This window comes from Ictidomys tridecemlineatus, chromosome 1 (genome assembly GCF_052094955.1).
Source record: "Ictidomys tridecemlineatus isolate mIctTri1 chromosome 1, mIctTri1.hap1, whole genome shotgun sequence".
In the NCBI taxonomy this organism is placed as follows: domain Eukaryota; kingdom Metazoa; phylum Chordata; class Mammalia; order Rodentia; family Sciuridae; genus Ictidomys; species Ictidomys tridecemlineatus.
In genome coordinates, this window is record NC_135477.1 from 129,409,201 (window position 1) to 129,427,786 (window position 18,586).

Below are 18,586 nucleotides of genomic sequence, written 5' to 3' on the forward strand. Positions count from 1 at the left end.
TGATTCAAAAATTTATATTAGGCAGGCACGGTGGTGCATACCTGTGATCCCAGCTACTCAGGAGGGTGACGCAGGAGGATTGCAATTCACACCAGCCTGGGTAATTTAGCAAGATCCTGTCTCAAAAACCAAACAAAATACTGGGGAATGTAGTTCAGTGGTAGAGTACCCCTGGATTCAATACCAAGTTTAGCCAAGAAAAAAAAAAGTATTAGAAACAGAATACTGCCATTAAAAAAAAAAAAAGTCTAAAATAGGTTACTTTAGTGGAAGACAAGGTAATGCTAACAGAGGTTAGTCAGAAGTGATACTTGACAAGCGATGATAAAACATCGGGGAGCTAGTTACTGACCGTTGATCATTTCCAACCCAGGGAATGAGTTTAATAAACTTGTAGTTCTAGAAAAGGGGTTAGAAAACAGAATGGCAGATGAATATGCATTTGACAAGGTTAAAAAGAAGAGATGAGCTCAGACCAGAATCAGAGTCAGTTCTTACTCAAGCAGGAATGGAAGATAATAGAAAAAACCTAGAAACAGAAGAACTTGACACAACTTCTCATCCTCAACTAGCAAAAGATAAAAAATCGTTAGTTTTGGTCTGGTGGCCAGGGTACAATCAGCGTTTCCAATTACACCCACAGTTTGAGGATTGGTTTGAGGATTAGGACAATATAGAGTCAGTCCCTTCAGGTGAACTAGAGGTCAGGGGAAAGAGACAAAAGGCACGACTCTCTCACAGAGCTTGACTGCAGCCTCAAGGAGCCAGCAATTACGTTGAGAAAGAGAGCCCTATCTCAAGACAGAGCTGTGGGTGTGGATCCTGGAACAAGGAGAGGATTCAAATAGATAAGAAGGTGACAAAGTTTTTGCAAATGCTCTGCAGGCAAGAGTTCAGGCCTATGCTACAAAGGGCTGCCAACGTTTAACTCTTTTTTTCTTTTCATGCTCCTGAGTTTTGAACCCAGGGGTGCTCTACCACAGAGCTACACTCCCAGCCCTTTTTATTTTTTTATTTTCAAACGGGATCTCGCTGAATTGCCCAGGCTGGCCTTGACTGTGATCCTCAAACCTCAGCCTCCTGGGTGGCTGGGATTACAGGAGTGCACTGTTCAATTCTTCAACAGTCTCTGAGTCCCTGCTACCTACAATCAGGTTCTACAGAGTCCTTTCCTGTCCTCTTCATTATCCTTCTTGGTCACATTTGAAGAGAACACTAGAAAATAACCTTTCCTTCGGGCTGAGTCACTTTCTTTGCCAGTATCTTGCTTTTGCTCTCCATTCTTGGACCCCAGAAGCAGCTCCTTGGAAAACTACTGAAAAATCCTGATCTGCCAGGTGTGGGGGCACGCTCCTGTAACTTAGCAAGACGCTGTCTCAAAATAAAATTAAAAGGGCTAGGGATGCCACTTTATGCTAGAGTGCTTGCTTTGCATATGAGAGGCCCTGGGTTTGATCCCCTAGACTGTAAAAAAACAAACAAAAGAAAGACAGACAGGGAAGGAGAGAAAAGAACACACCCTGACTTGATCCCATACACTGATTCCATAGATGGGAAACTGAGGCCCCTACAGGCTACTTATTAACACTGGCTGTGAGCCTGGAAGTCAGAACCCCTGATTAACAACTGGCCCCTTGCGACTTGGATCAAATCCCTTCCCCTATCAGGTCTCATCTCCCACCTGCGTCATTACCTTTCCACAATGCCTCCACTGCTTTCTCTGCCTCTAACCAAGAGCCTGGCTATGTTGGATGGATTGGTGTTCATCCAGGAATGAGTATCCTATGGACGTAGGTAAGGTGCCCACAATTTTGCTTGTTTTGAGATGAAACTTACGGAATTACTTTGATGTCTTCTTTGCCATGCAGGATGTAGTCAATGACCTTGTAAAAGTTAATTTCCTGGCAAAACAGATAGAAAAATAGTACATTAAGGGTGAGAGACAGAACTTCAAAAGGAGTGTGACCATGAGACCGATCTTGCTGTTTTTGATGTTGTTGTTTTAGAGGGAAAAGAACACACAGGATTTGTTACATGCCCGGGGCATGGGAGTACTGGACTCCCAGATCTTGTTCTGTCACTTGCCCTGTGGTTTTCAGGAAGCACCCAGCTTGCCATGCCTCCTTCTGAGGGTGCTCACTCCTAGCTTCTGGTGATCTCTGTCCTCAGCTGACCCTCAGGATTCAGTGTGCTTCTCTGTGCAACCAGCTGACAGAAGCCAGGCAGGGAGCTGGGATCTGAGGCTGAGAAGAGGGATGGGACCTTTTCTAAGGGGATCTGAAGTTGGAGTGCAAGAAGAAAGAGATAAAGACTGCTGCTAGAGTCGAGAAAAGGGAGGGGAAGGTGAACGGAGGTTCCCATCCATTTAGAATCATAGTTCACCCAGCCAGCCTCCACACAGGGGGCCTCCTTGGCTCTGGCCCCCTTTCTCCTCCACACCTACCACCAGCTGACTTTTTGCTGTGTCTTTTCCGTCCTAGATATTTAAATGTAGATACGTCCAGGCTCAGAGAATTCCTGACCCAGGCAAGAATGTCTGAATGCCCATTTGGTGACAGGAAAGTGATGATCATGACCTTCTTCAACCTCCTGCAATCGAGGCCCTACTCCTTAAAGCCCACTGCTGGTCATGGTGCTGGGACCGAACACTTCCAAGAGGCAAACTTGGACCAACAAAGGCAGAACTTTTGCACTGCCCCAATGTGTAGGCTGCCCGGGGAGTGGAGAGCTCCCCAGAATAGGAAGCATCCAAGCGGGAGGCCAGGTGACCCCACACATGAGGACTGGCATGGAGCTAGGACTCCACCGAGACGGAAAAGACTGGGTCCAGTCTTGGTTTTATGATGCACGCTCTCTGGCCTCAGTGTCTCCAGCTGTAACATCAGGTTAGTGTTCGAAGCTGTTGCTAAGCAGCAGACCTCTTTCGCCAAACAAAGCTCAGGATCTTATCACATAAAGTACATAAAATAGAAGCCAAGTTGGATACACAGGTCCTGCAGCTCTCTGTGCTCTCTCCCACTCCTGTTCCTTACCTCCTCCTCCCTGTTTTCCCCTGGTCAAGGCAGCTGCTGCCAACTTTTACTGTTTTTTTTTTTGTTTTGTTCTGTTGATTTTTTTTTGGGGGGGGCCACTGGAGATTGAACCCAAGGGTGTTTAGCCTCTGAGCCACATCCCCAGTCCTTTTTTATATTTTAGAGATAGGGTCTTGCTAACTTGCTTAAGGCCTTACTAAGTTGCTGAGGTTGGCTTTGAACTCATGATCCTCCTGCCTCAGCCTCCTGAGCCACTGGGATTACAGGAGTGTGCCACCGTGCCCAACCAACTCGACTGTTTTAAGGGCAAATGGAAGAAAAAAAAAAAAAACTTGGACAGGATAATCTTTAAAGTTCTTCCCAGCTGTGACCCTAAGAATGAAGTTGAATAGTTAGCAATATCCCTCCAGATTAAAATGCACATTTCCTTTAAGCTAGTGATTCCACATATGGCAGTGATCCTGTAGATACATCCCCAACTATGAGTGGAAGTATGGTTTGCCCCATCCAGGGGTCTCATCCACACTGCTCTAAAAAGCCAGGAGATTTCTAAGTACATATACATGAATTTGCCATAGTGAATTGCACCTTTATTATCTCCATAGCATGCAATTTTTTAAAAAAGTAATAAATAAATACAAGAAAGATCAAGAAAGAAAAGAGAACAGAGGATGGAGGCAGAGAGGGAAGGGAAAGTACTGGGGACTGAATTGAGAAAATTTTATCCTATGTTGGTATAATTAAGTCAAAATGAACCCCAATATAATGTATAACTAAAATGAACTAATTAAAAAATAAAATAAAACAAAAAGCCCAGAAACAGTTGTGTATCTAACATTAGGAAGGGGATTAAACAAAATTGAGTACAGATGCTTCTCGATCTGTGCTGGATTCCATCCTAATAGACCCTTTGTAAGTTGGAAATATCATTAAGTCAAAATGCATTAAATTCACCCAACCTACTGAACAGTTTACCTTCATGACCCCGGGGCTGGCTGGAGCCATGGCACCCTGCTGCTGCCCTGCATTGTGAGTGAATACAATACTGCATGGTGCTAGCCCAGGACAGAGATCCAAATTCAAAGTTCAGTTTCTACTGAATGAAGATCACTTTCCACCATTCTAATGTCAAAAAATTGTAAGTTGAACCATCATAAGCCACAAACTATCTGTGCCCATACAGGGATGATTAGCAGTTTTCCAGCTGCACCTGTGCTAATCGTGAAAGATGCCCAGATATGCACTTCAGAAAGCAAGGCACAAAATAGAGTCACTACATTTATTGAGGGTGGTGATGGTAGAATTCTCCTGAATATCTGGATGTGTGTGTAGACGTTCCCAGACAGATGGACCTAGCACTGTGGCTGCCTGGGGAGGCTGGGCAAGAGGGAGGGAAGCTTCAATGTGTAAGAGTTGAGCTTTTCACTGTGCTCATGTATTGCTTTTTCAATAAATAGTATAGAATTTTGAGGGGATGTTGGTATTGGGGGTAAAACTCAGGGCCTCGTGCATGCTAGGCAAACACCCTGTGACTGAGCTCCCTCTAACTCAAAGCATTTTAAAATAGTGAAGTTGCATCCTGTAAATGGTTTTCTAAAAAAGCAAAGATAGTGCCTGTCACACACCTATAATCCCAGGAGCTTGGGAGGCTGAGGCAGGAGGATCACAAGTTGGAGGCCAGCCTCAGCAATTTAGTGAGCCTCTCAGCAATGTAGTGAAACCCTGTTTCAAAATAAACAATTAGAACCTGAGAAGTAACATGGTGGCACTGGGCTTCATCCCTAGTGCCAAAAAGAAAAGAAAAGATAGTCATGTCATCTGCTGAGGCTTTGGCAAAACTGCTTCCCCCTGGCCAGGGAGTTCTAGGACCTTCCTGACCACCTTCATGTCTTTGCCTTAAGGCCATCTGCCCTTGGCCTGGCTGCTTGCTATACTCCCCAGCAAGCCCCAGGTTCCCGGGCCTGGCAGGCTGCCTTACCTATGTCTCCATGAGACTCTCTAGATTTTTTTTTTTTTAAACCCACAGCAGAATCAATCAATGTGCTTTCAGAAAAAGCAACAAGAAAACCAGTGTGCTTTAGGTAAACAGGACTTTTTCAACATACTATAGCTTAGTCTGTTGCCTACAAGGCCACATTCACACTTAAATTCACCAGACTCTGGGAAATCCAAACAGAACCATCAAGGGCACCTTTGTTACCTTGAACTAAGTGACTCACACTCTAACACAAGGAGCTTTGGAAAAGTCACCAGTATAGCTGTTGCCAGACGGTGGTACACAGAGATGCAGCAGTTTAAAAACTAGCGCTTAAAAAAAAAAAAAAACTTTGCTTTTTCATGAAGCCCAATTAGCCTATATAACTTTTTAATAATTAAAAAAAATACACACCATTTTAATTTTTAAAGGAGATGAAGCAAGAGGTAGCTGCTATGAGGGAGTTTTAGATCCAGGATTTGGGGAGACTCAAGGGGTTGGAATACAAACAAAAAGATATATAAGCTATGATCCACATCCTCAGCCTTTTTTATTTTTTTAATTTTGAGGCAGGGTCTCACTGTGTTGTTTAGGGCCTGGCTAAGTTGCTGAGTCTGGCCTTGAACTTGGGATTCTCCTGACTCAGCCTCTGGAGTCACTGGGACTATAGGGATGCACCACCCCTCCCAAACAAAAGTCGTATCTCTGAGGTGAATGTGGGAGATGAATGTGAGGGTCCTGATCAATGATCACAGGGAACATGAAAGGCATGATGGTAATTACGGTTACCACAGCGAAAAGCATTCTGAGTTAGAAGCAGGCCCTGCTAGGTAAGCCTGATTGGCGGATGTGTCAGATGAGGAAGGCCAGCCATCTGGAGAGAAACTAGCTAGTGGAGCAAAGGCTAGAACTCAGGCTTTCTCCCACCAAGCCCACGCCCTTGCCAGAAGATCCACTTCTGGCCAGTCCTGAGGATGTCTGTCTGGTCCCCAGCTCAGGCCCCTGCATGTGTTCCTCACAGTTGTGTCAGAGGCCTGGGGCTGACTTCAGAGATGAGTTCACGGACAACACCCAGTGGCTGGGGAGGTCAAAGACCTGAGGAGCTATTTGGTCAAGCTCAGCCTAAAGTCAAGCAACCAGCCAAACCCCAATCCTCGTTTTCTGGACCACGGTCTTTTCCATGACAACTTTATTCTTGCAAAGACTAAACCCCAGATGACTGAGATGAGGAAGGATTTGAGGAAAGAATTTTTTTTTCACTACTTCTATTAACTTTTGAAGATTTATAGCAGATAAAAAGCATTTTTGCTTCTATGTATGAAGGTTTTTAAAAAATCATTTTTTTTCCCACAAGATAAAAGAGCAATTTCACCATGGAGTAAAGGTAAAGTAAGATAATCCTCTTTTTTAAGTTAGACCAAAGTGGCATTTAGGAGCTTCATCGTTGACGGCTGTGCTAACACCATAACAAAGTAAAGTATAGGGTTGGGTCTGGCTTTGTTCCAGTTTTCTTAACAGTCAAAGCTCATGGATTAAGTTCTAGATATATTCTAATTGTAAGTCAGGGATCTGCTGGGATTCCACCACTGATATGCTCCTTGGGACAGATGTGGGGCACATTTCGCTGGACCCATGTTGACTTCCTAGTAGTCATCAAGGTCAAAGCCTTTATCATCTCCTCTTTAGTCTCCCTTTCCCTGGAAGTCTGCTCAGTGCTGTGAAATACTTGTAATTCTACCAAATTCTTTCACAAACTGGGATCCTTCTTGTGACTTAACTGTAGCAATTTTCTTTTTCCTCTCTCTCTCTCTCTCTCTCTCTCTCTCTCTCTCTCTCTCTCTCTATCTCTATCTCTATCTCTATCTCTCTCTTTTATTTTCTGTTCTGGGGATTGAACCCAGGGGCATTCTGCCACTGAGCTTTATGCCAGCCCTTCTCATTTTTTAAAATTTTGAAACGGGGACTTATGAAATTGCCCTAACTGACCTTGAACCTGTGATCCTCCTGCCTCAGCCTCTCAAGTGTCTGGGATTGCAGGCGTGCACCACCATGCTCAGTTTGTGACAATTTTCAATGTAGCCCTCATTTTTTTTTTTATAGTTGTTTGCAAACTACTCTGATATGTTGGATCTGTGATCTCAATCAGCTCATGTTTCTTTCCTGTCTTTTTGTGAAGTGAGATTTATCATTCTTTTGTTCCAGAGTTGGATAGAGAATTTTGTCCTTTTCCATGCTTTAGCAATGAAGAATGTATCTCAATATATCCAGATTTTCAAACCATTAGAATCTCTATAGCTTCCATTTTCAAAAGCGTTTTAGTGTATCTCTAACTCCAAGAGTACTTGTCCCTGTCCTGGATGGTTATATTGTCTATTAATTTCTTCTCTTGAATGATTTCAAGCTAGAGAGGATTTCAGTGGGTAACTCAATAGCTGGTTGGATCCATTTCACTACGATAGGATGCATCAACTAATTTTTTTTTTTTTTGTACTAGAGATTGAACTCAGGGGCACTTAACTACTGAGTCACATTCTCAGCAATTTTTATTTTATTATTAAGTCAGGGCCTTGCTAAGTTGCTTAGGGCCTTGCTAAGTTGCTTAGGGCCTCGCTAAGTTGCTGAGGCTGGCTTTGAACTGGTGATCCTCTTGTCTCAGCCTCCCAAACCGCTGGGATTACAGATGTGTGCCACCAAGCCTGGCACCTGCATTCATTAATTCTAAAGCTTTCATTGTGACCTCTGATCAAACATATCAGAATGATAAAAATCAGCTGATCCAGTTAAAACAGGACTAATCACGTTCTCTTTGTCCCCAGAAATAAACAGCTGTCTGCAGTCTCTGCTACTTTCAGAACACAGTTACGTGTCATTCTTAAGTGGGCAAAACGCAAGGCTGACTGGCCTCCTCTGCTGTGTTTCTTCAGTAGATTCATCATGGATTTGTGCAGGACTTCTCTCGGGTGTCCTTGGAACTCACCCCAGAACACACACTGCCATCTGTTCCAGTGGAGCTGCACTTGACCATGATCTGAAAGCAGTGCTGTAAGAGCCTCTATAGAACTTCCTGGCACACAATAAAGGGACACATCAATTGATTTGAAAGGGTCAAAGTCCATGTTGTTCTTTTCCTCTCCTCCTTTTGTTGCAGGACTGAAAGGCAGTCTACTTGTGACTTCATGTTAGATAGTTCCAAAGCCATCAGATAACATTTTTGCCACTTGGACAGGATATCATGCTGTGCCATTGCATGGCCACCCCTAAGCTCTTAAGAGCTTCTTGATCTTCCGGATTCCCCTGGGCCTCTTGGCCTCCTGGGTCCTAGGTGGGTGGCTCTCTTGCTCTAGGTTACTACACGTGCTCTAATCTGCTTGAGGGTGAAGAATTAGCTCCTGACATTTCTCTGGCTGACCTGGAGCTGAAGATGGTCTCTGACCTCTGACCTAAGGGCTCAGCTCTAAGAGTTGAATATCAACTCAGCCAAGGCAATGAGAGTGTATTAAAGCTGGTATTATCGAAAGTTATGAGGATCTCTATTCCAGTTCTCCAGCTTCTAGTTTTCCAAAATATATAGGTTCACATTGTATGTGAGCTGGAGAAAAAGCCCTGTGAGGGCTGAGGATGTGGCTCAAGAGGTAGCATGCTCGCCTGGCATGCGTGCGGCCAGGGTTCGATCCTCAGCACCATATACAAAACAAAGATGTTGTGTCCACCGAAAACTAAAAAATAAATATTAAGAATTTTTTCTCTCTCTATCTCTCGCACTCTCTCTTTAAAAAAAAAAAAAAAAAAAAAGCCCTGTGAGAACACATCAACTCTGCCAACATGGAAAAGCTGCACATTAAAAGCTGTCTTTGAAAAGGAAAGGCATCAGGCTGAGGCCTTAGCTCAGTGGCAGAACACTAGCCTACCATGTGCAAGGCCCTTGGTTTCATTCCCAGCACCAAAGGAGAGAAAAAGAAAAAAGAAGGAGGAGGAGACCCCAAACAATATTTTGGGTGGGAGGTACCTAGGATTGAACTCAGGGGCACTCAACCACTGAGCTACATCCCCAGCCCTATTTTGTATTTCTTTAGAGATACTGAGTTGCTTAGCACCTCATTTTTGCTGAGGCTGGCTTTGAACTCGTGATCCTCCTGCCTTAGCCTCCCAAGGCGCTGGGATTTCAGGCATGTACCATCGTGCCCATCGTGACATAGTATTTTTGAAATAGTATTGACAGCAAGACATGATGCATTTTTTTTAAATTTAATTTTATTTTTTGTGCAAACCCAGTGAGGGAGATGTAGAAGTGCTCAGGTGGTCAGGGCAAGATGTCAAGTGAGGAGGTTGGGAGCTGGGCCAGAACAAATGAGCATGGAGAGGGTCTTCTGATGATGTCCACTTCCTGCTTGATAAAAGTGCTCGTGGACACAAATGGGGGACCCAAACAAACTGATAATTCTGTACTTGTGCTCCTAAGTGGGGGATCCAACAGAAACACAAAAACATTCACGTGGACAGAGGAGGCACTAATCAATAATAGTGAGGAGCACATGGACAAGGGAGTAGATAAGGAAAGGAGGAAATTCCAGAGTCCATTAAAAGAATAGGCCAAAACTCCCCCACTGGATTCCCAGCTTTAGGGTTTTGGGAGATGTCTGTCTCTGTATCTCTGTCATCTTTGCAATAAACCTACTTCCTATTTGCTGTCTCTGTTCTTCAATTCTTTGCTGAATGGAGACTACGAAGCCAGCCCCCCTAGATGGTACAACAGGATCTTGCACGTGCTAGGCAAGAACTCAACCACAGAGCTACATCTCCAGCACTGATTCAGCCTTGGAAATGCAATCATAAAATTGTGTGGGCAAAAACATAATTTGAAACTGGATGGCAACAGGTTACAAAGGTCATTTTGGATAAAATATAGCAGACAAAATAAATTCCAAGTTTGAAATCTCATCTGAAAGCTCACAAAGAGCTTTATCATTAAGACTCTTTATCATTCACAGTCATACAGGCATGTGTGAGTGCACACTCTGGGCTCTTTATTTGGGTGGAATCAGGCCTCTGGGAGAAACTGATATACTATTTCACCCAGAATGAAGATTCTTATGGGAAGAGAGCTGAACTAATACTCAATTCAGAATAAGACTGTCTTTCTTACTGTTATGATTTGGATCTTATCATCATCATCATGGTCATTATTATTATCATCATTATTATTTTATACCTGGTATTGAACCTAGGGGCACTTAACCACTAAGCCACATCCCTAGCCCTTTATAAAAATGTTTTCTTTACAGAGTCTCTCTGAGTTGTTAGGGCCTCACTAAGTTGCTGAGGCTGGCTTTGAACTCGTGATCCTCCTGCCTCAGCCTTCCGAGCACTGGGATTATAGGTGTGCACCATGGCACCCAGCTTGGTTTGGATCTTAAAAGTTCCCTCAAAGTTCCTGTGTTGAAGACTTGGTCCCCAAGCAGCCATGTTCAGATGGGGGGCCTTGGGAAGTGAAGGAATTATGAGGGGTCTGATCTCAAGAATGGATTAATCCATTGATGGATTCCTAGCTCAGTGGGCCTGGGCAGACAGCCTTTGTTATAAGGCTTTCTCTCTCTCTCTCTCTCTCTCTCTCTCTCCCCCTGTTTCCTGGCTACCATGAGGTGAGCAGCTTTACCCCACCACATGCTCCCTGCCATGATGGTCTGCTTGACCACAGGGCCAGAAACAACAGAGTCCAGAGACCACAAAGTAAAGCTTCTGAAACCATGAGCCAAAAGAAATTTTCCCTCTTTCAGTTGATTTTATAAAGTATTTTGTCACAGCAATGGAAAACTGACTAACACATTTTCTGATCCTCTGAGGTTCCTGCTAAGCTTCTTCAGTTATTCAACAGGTTCTGTAGGCCGTTTGAGTGCCAGTTCTATGTGCCATGTGTCACATCCACATCCCACACACATATTTTTGGCATCTCAATCTTTCATTCTAAATATTGAACCTCATTTTTAGAATGAGCCCCCACTGCAGGATGGGGATGTAACTTGGTGTAGGGTGCTTGCCTAGCATGCATGAGACACTAAGTTTGACCCCAGCATTGAACAGAAAAAAAAAAAAAAGTCTTTCTAGAATTTAGAATTTAGAAGACCTTTGAAATGAAGGTACTGATTTCTTCCTTAATCTACCTCACCAGGTTACTGTGAAACTTCAGTAAGTATTTAAAGATAACCCTGCAAAAGACAGGCCTGGGTGATTGTGAAGAATTATTCTAACTCAAGAGAGACAAACAAACCCAGAGAAGATAAAAGCATGTGCAAAAAAAAAAGTGTCCTTCATCAGTCTACTGTATCTTATATTTGAATTTTATTAAGCATTTGTTTATATTGAAAAGGCTAGAGAGAGACTTACCCTTCCATCAGGGGTCCTGGGACCGGTATAGGGAGGTACTTCACCCATCAGAACTGGCCAGACATCGAAAAATTCCTAGGAATGAAGGAATCAGTTTAGGTGTTTTGAAAATAGGTAAAGAAAAAGAGACTAAGAAAAGAAGGTTAACAGATATGAATCATCTGTCACTAAAATCCAGAAGGTGGGAAGAGCTTGCTGAGATCCAAGCATGGAAGAGCAGTGAGACTCACTAGAATCACTAACTGCAGTTACGTGATAATCACATCTGCCCTACAAAATACTGATGAACGGGGTTTGTCTAATTGTTAGCCATTACATTGGAGCTGAGTTGGGGGCACCCTCAGTGTGGTGGGATGCAAAAGGGAAAGTGGAGTCTCCATGGCTAAGGAATTTACCATAAAGACACACTAATATATGATGGAAGGAATTACCCTCTGCGGTACCATTGATAGCAGTGAAAAATAAGAAACAATTTAAATGTCCAACCAGATGGACTTATTAAAATAAATATGGCACATAATTATTAACAACATTAGTAGATAATAATCTATTAACAATGACGTTACAGATGTGTGTGTACTGATTGGAAAGGTGCCCAAACTGGGCACAGTGGTGGATACCTGCAATCCCAGGAACTTGGGAAGCTGAGGCAGGAGGATGGCAATTTCAAGACCAGCCTTGGCAACCAAGTGAGGCTCTAGTCCCTAAAACAACTTAGTGAGACCCTGAGCCAAAAGGGCTGAAGATATGGTTCAGTCAATTCAATCCTGAGTACAGGAAGGAAAGAAGGAAAGAAGGAGGAAGAAAGAATGAAAGAAAGAAAAAAAGAAGGAAATAAAGAAAAAATACACAATGGTGCCAAATGTAACAGATAACTCCAATAAGAAAGGTTGCTGCCTCTAAAATGAGGAGCTAATAAATCAAAAATAAATAGGAGGTTATTAGCCTGAGGCTGTCTCTGTACTTTGGGTTCCTGCATAGCAATTTGAGTTCCCACAATACAAAGTGCAACCTGACTTACTATGTAAAAGAACAAAAACCAAATTTAGGAACATATTTTCACAGCAAATAGAAGTTTCAGCCAATCCCAGGCAGCCAACTGACTGGATCGGGTCCAAATCAGGCAAATGTCTACCTTTAACAAGACAAGTTATGTCTGTATTTTTTACCTCTTAGTTCAATCTAAAAAACCTCAGTGAGCATGCTGCAGAGCAGATGTCTCTTGGACATCGTTTGGCCCTGAGTGCTGCCCAATTCATGAATCATTCTTTACTCAAGAAAGCTCTATTACATCAATTTTGTCCTCAGGTTTTCTTTTCCCATGGTCAAGACAGGCAGAGAAGAGAGAAAAGAGCCTGGAGAGGATCTGTATGGTCACGCAGTCTCAGGAGGAGGAGCCAGTGGGACCCCACACAGTCTCTGGCCTGCTACTGAGCTGGGTTTCCTTTGCAGGCAGAGCTGCAAACCTTGTGTTGGGTCAAGTCTGGGTCCTCCCACCTCCAGGGCTGTTCATTAAGCTGTAATATGTAGGCACAAACTGTACTCGGCTAGCCTGGGTTATTACGGGTAGGAGGCCAACCGCACTTTTCCTTTGCTTCTCTTCTGTTTGAACAACACATCTTATCATGATGGTTTGCTTGTTCTCATACCATCCAAAGGACAAGCACAAGGGAATCCACGTGGAACTCAGCCTTCATGTCCTCAGCCTTCTGCCCAGTTGGGCCCTTTTTCTAGATGACTAGCAACAGGAAGAAATTCAGTACTGGATGAAGATGTAAACTGGGGCCTAGCTGAGCCCCACAACCTGTTTGCTGCTAGATATACAGAGATAAATAAGGCATGGTTTATTCCTAGAGGAACTCACCACCCCACGAAGGAGACGATCGAGTACTCAGGTAGATGGAGCAAGAACTGAAACAGTGGTGGAAGGAGATGGGAGAGGCCAGAGGAGCCCAGAAGAACAAGGACATTGGGCTGATGCTTTGTGTGGCCAAACACTGAGTGGATCTGAAGGCTGTACCAGGAGAAGAGAATGGCCAAGCAGGGTCGGGTGGAGAGGGGGCCAAATTTCTCTCCCTCATTTGCTCCCTCTCCTCCCTTCTTCTCTTTTTGTTCTTAATTGCTTTATTGAGATACAACTGATGTATCATAGATTATGGTTAGGATATGCTTTCAGTATATCCCCCAAAGCTTCCTGTGCTGCAGACTTGGTCCCCAGCGTGACAATGTAGAGGTGATGGAACCCTGAGGAGGTGGGGCCTTGTGGAAGGTGGCTAGGTCATATGTAATGCTGCCCTTGTCATTTAATTTTTGACGAACCCGAGTTAGTTCCTGAGAGACCAGGTTGTTATAAAGAGAGAACTTGGCCCCTGGATTTTTCTGGCTTCTCTCACTATGTGATGTTATACACATGTGTTTCCGTCTGCCCCTGGTTTCCTCACCAGAGGCCAAACTTTCAGCTCCAGAACTATGAGCTACATAAACCTCTTTTCTTTAAAAAGTATATAGCTTCATGAATTTTGTTATAGCAACAGAAACTGAGCTAAGATATTATAAAATGAATCCACTTGAAGTGTACAATCCCTGGTACCAGGGATTGAACTCAGGGGCACTCGGCCACTGAGCCACATCCCCAGCCCTATTTTGTATTTTATTTAGAGACAGGGTCTCACTGAGTTGCTTAGCGCCTTGCTTTTGCAGAGGCTGGCTTTGAACTCTTGATCCTTCTGCCTCAGCCACTTGAGCCACTGTGATTAAGATGTGCGCCTGGTGGAAATTTGACTATTCAGAATTTTTTGTTGTTGATGTTTATTTGTTTTTGCAGTACTGAGAATTATACCCAGGGCTCTGCATATACTAGGCAAGTGTTCTACCATGAACTTCACCTCCAACCCATTTTTATTTTATTTTGAGACAGGGTCTCAAAAATAATAGGCTGGCCTTGAATTTATGATCCTCCTAACTCAGCCTCCAGAGATGCTGGAATTACCAGCATGTGCCCAGCTTGGATATTCTTTTGATTGCATTGTGAATATAGCTCAGTAGTATACTGTGTACTTAGTATACTTAGTATGTGTACTTAGTAGGCCCTGGGGGTAATCCCCAGCACTGCAAATAAATATGCTGAAGGGGCGGGGGGTGGGGTGGGGGGAGAACTGGGCATAGTGGTGCACACCTGTAGTCCCAGCTACTTAGGATTAGGATCACTTAAGCTTAGGAGTTCTAAGTCATTCTGGGTAACATAGTGAGACTCTATCAAAAAATTTTTTTAATTAAAATAAAAATGGAAAGAAAGAATGCAGGAAAGGTAGGAAAACAAATTATTTTGGTTAAAAAGGAATCATTTATCTGTATGATTAATTTATTTGCTACTTCCTGAAGGAGAAGCCAAGAGTATATTGCTGGAATTAGTAATATTTGGTAAAAATATATGACTCAAAAATATAAAAGTCATATAAATATTTGCACTAGAATTAGAGTCCCTTAATATCATAGTATATAGCCAACTACACCAGAATCGTGTAAGGAGCTATTTATTTTTAAAGGTAAAATCAGAAAAATAAGCCTATGTGGTACATGGAAATGCAATATATGTATTAAAGAGGATTCAAAGTGGTAGCATGCTAAAGAATGGCTAAAGGGTAGACCATTCTTTTCTTCTATTTTTTTTCAGTGCCAAAAATCAAAACCAGGACCTTTCATGTACAAAGCAAGCACTCTGCCACTGAATCCCCAATCCTGAAGGTAGGCTGTTTTTTAAGTGGAGAAAAATAGAAGGAAAAAAATATATACCCCTTTCTCAAATCATAAACTTAATTTCAAGATAAAAAAAGATTAAATTATATTAATCAAAACTATAAGGCTGGGTTAGTGCACACCTGTAATCCCAGCAATTTGGGAGGCTAAGGCAGGAAGATCACAAGTTTGAGGCCAATCTCAGCAATTTAGCAAGACATTGTCTCAAATTAAAAAAAAATAAAAATCCCTGGGAATGTAGGTTGTAAAGCACCCCCTGGGTTTATTCTCCAGTACCAAAACAACCAACACCCAAAATACTACAAAAACACTAAAAGTCAACACATGAGATTTTTTTCAGATTATCTTTATAACATTGGCAGTAAGGAAGTTTTACTAAATAAAAACTAGAGCTCAGAAGTCATAAAATAAATTTTAAATCTTCTGTATGTTGAAAGATGTCATAAACAAAGTTAAAATATAATTTATAGGGAAAAAAGCTTACAGCACATGTTATAGATGTATGATCTCCATCATATACAAAGCGCTCCTATGAATTAACAAGAAACAGACAACTCTTAACAACTGACATGTGATATGTCCGAAAGTGCAGGGAGAAAGAAACATCAAATCACAAACAAAAGGACATAGTTTTTTTTTTTTTGAGTAATCAGTGAAAAAAAAAAAAACTGGAAGAAAAAAAGACACCAGTTTTTACCCAGAGTGGGTGGAAAGTATGATGTCAAGAATTGGTAAGAGTTTTGGTAAAAAAAAAAAAGACTCTAATGCAGTATGAGTGAGAATGAGAATTGTATAGCCCTTAGACAAAAAATTTTGAGAAAATCGAAATAAAAATTAATAATTTCACTTCTACAACTCTGTAGACATTTTCACTTAAGAACATAAGGACTCAACTTTAAGGTTGTTATTGCAGCTTTGTCTTTAATTGCAAGAATATTTAGAAATACATTTAATGCCCAACAACAGGGGAAAGGATAAATTAACCAGACTATTCAAAAACCCCAGATATGAACTACAGAACAAAAAAGGGATTTTTACTTTGATTAATCATGGCTATTTATTTCAAATCAAGCCTCTCAATAGGAAAATTGCAAAATCTGGGGTGTATGTATGTAAAAACATTGATTTAAGGAATCATAGAGCTAGCAAGGCAGCAAGCACTTAATGAGCCAAGATGCCAGTGCTAGAAGCCTGACCGGATTCTACTTTTCATTTCAACCCACTTGCTGACGCCAAAGTTGTTGAGAAGCTAAGAATCTGATAAAAGCTGACAGATGACTCACTGGGCAAGGACAAAATTGTAATTCAGGGCCTGTCAAGGAAGAGAAATCCTTGAAAACACCCTAGGCTGGGATCCACACCCTCCTGCAAAGTTTATATCCTGGAGTAAAACTGAACCGGAAGCAGACCAGCTCTCACAGAGACTGCAAACCCGCTTGAAAGCAGCATAATCCCTGATTAAGCAATCTAACTGCTTACCAGAAGTAAAATCATCCATTTTGGAAGGAAATAACATTGTTCCAGAGTTTTAAATCATCTCTATAATTTTTCATGCGTATCTCTAATGGTCTAGCAAAAATTATCAGAAATGTAAAAGATGAGAATTAACTAAAAGATCAAGAAGGAAAACAGATCATAGAAACAGGTCTATAGAAGGTATCCACAGATACTGTTGCTCTCAGATACAGACCCTACCTTGTTTTTTTGTTTGTTTGTTTGTTGCTGAGACTGGCCTTGAGTTTGTGATACTCCTGCCTCAGCTTTCAAAGTACCAAGATCACAGTGCCGGGCTCAGATAGATTCTAAAGTAATCATGTTTATGTCTAAGAAATTAAATATAATATAGAGAACTGAGAATATAGCTCAGTAGTAGAGCACTTCCTTAGCGTGCTTAAAGCCCTGGGCTTGACCCCAGCACTACAAATGAACAGAGAGCGAGAGTGAGGGGGAGGGGGAGGAGAGAGGAGGGGAGGAGGGAGGAGGAAGGACAAACAAAGGGAGAGAATTTTAACAAAAAAACTGGAAATTACAGAGAGAAAGAGAAAGTGTGAATGAATAAAATGGAAAATCTAAAATTGAAAAAAGTATACATGAAGACTGGGGATATAGTTTAGTAGTCCAGTGTTTAGCATGTGCATGGCCCTGGGTTGATCCCTCACACCAAGAAAAACAAAATTTAAAATAAAAATAGCTGAAATGAAGAATTCAATATAAAGTTTTACAGTCAATTAGACACAATCAAAGAGAAGATAGGTAATTAACAGAAGATAAATCAGAAGAAATATTCAAGTTGAAGCACAAAAATATGAAAGTAAAAATACAGAGAGTCATATTAGAGACACAAAACAGTGAAAATATCTAACATATAGCAACAAATTTACAGCTAATTTTATAACTAGGAAGTATGTTTACAAATATAAAAAAATCAAGGCAGTAAGGTATTGTAGAAGAATAGATAAACATACCAATGAGACAAAATACAGAATCCAGAAATAGACTCCCACATATTTGACTGATGATAAAGGTATGATAGAGAAAGATGATCTTTTCAACTGAATAGTAGGAAAAGGAGGGTTGTTTTTTTTTTTCAATAAAAGGTACTAGGCCAACTGGATATCCGTATGGAAAAATTAATATTTGCCTTACTCACACTATACATTAAAAAATTTAGGTAGATTGTAGAATTACATGTAAAAGTTAACCCAATACAACTTTTAGAAGTTGACATAGAAAAATATCTTTATGACCTTGGAGGTGAGAAATAGTTCTTAAATGGAGCACAAAAATCAATAGTCATAAAGAAATATTGATAAACTGGATTACATTATAATTCAGAACTTATATTAATTAAAACACACCATTAAGTCCAGCATGGTGACACATGTCTGTAATCCCAGCAGTTTGGGAGGCTGAGGCAGGAGGATTATGAGCTCAAAACCAGCCTCAGCAACTTAGTGAGGCCCTAAGCAACTCAGTGAGACCCTGTCTCTAAATAAAATATAAAAAAGGGGTTGGGGATGTGGCTCAGTGGTTAAGTGCCCCTGGGTTCAAATCCCAGTACCAAAATAACAACAATAAAAACATCATTAAGAGAATGAAGGGGGGGGGGAGAGGAGATATTTGTAATGCATATAATCAACAGAAGACCTGTGTTCAGAATTTGTAAAGAATATCTACAAATCAATGATTTTTTAAAAAGACAACATAATTATTAAAAATGGGGAAAGATTGGAACAGTCAGTTCACAAAAAAGGATATCCAAATGGCCAGTAAACATGAAAAAGTGTTCAACCTCATCAATCATTAGGGAAATACATGTTACCATCAAAAGGAAAAACACCACATATTCACCAGAGTGGAAAGTTAGTAAAAATGACAACACCAAGTATTGGAGTGAAAACCCTATGCGTTGCTGGTGGGAGTACAAAATGTGGTACAATCA

General features: G+C 41.6%; 1 protein-coding gene across 3 annotated transcripts in view; it reads right to left on the reverse strand.

Annotated features, from left to right (window-relative positions):
* Nucleotides 1–18,586, reverse strand: part of Pde6a (phosphodiesterase 6A) — a 70,144-nt gene that overhangs the window by 38,992 nt on the left and 12,566 nt on the right. For all 3 annotated transcript variants that reach the window (XM_040273819.2, XM_005324172.4, XM_021725685.3), the window contains exons 5-6: nt 11,389–11,463; nt 1,837–1,901 (exon numbers count right to left, since the gene is read on the reverse strand). In XM_040273819.2, the coding sequence (XP_040129753.1) occupies nt 1,837–1,901; nt 11,389–11,463 (140 nt within the window). The remainder of the gene's footprint in view (nt 1–1,836; nt 1,902–11,388; nt 11,464–18,586) is intronic.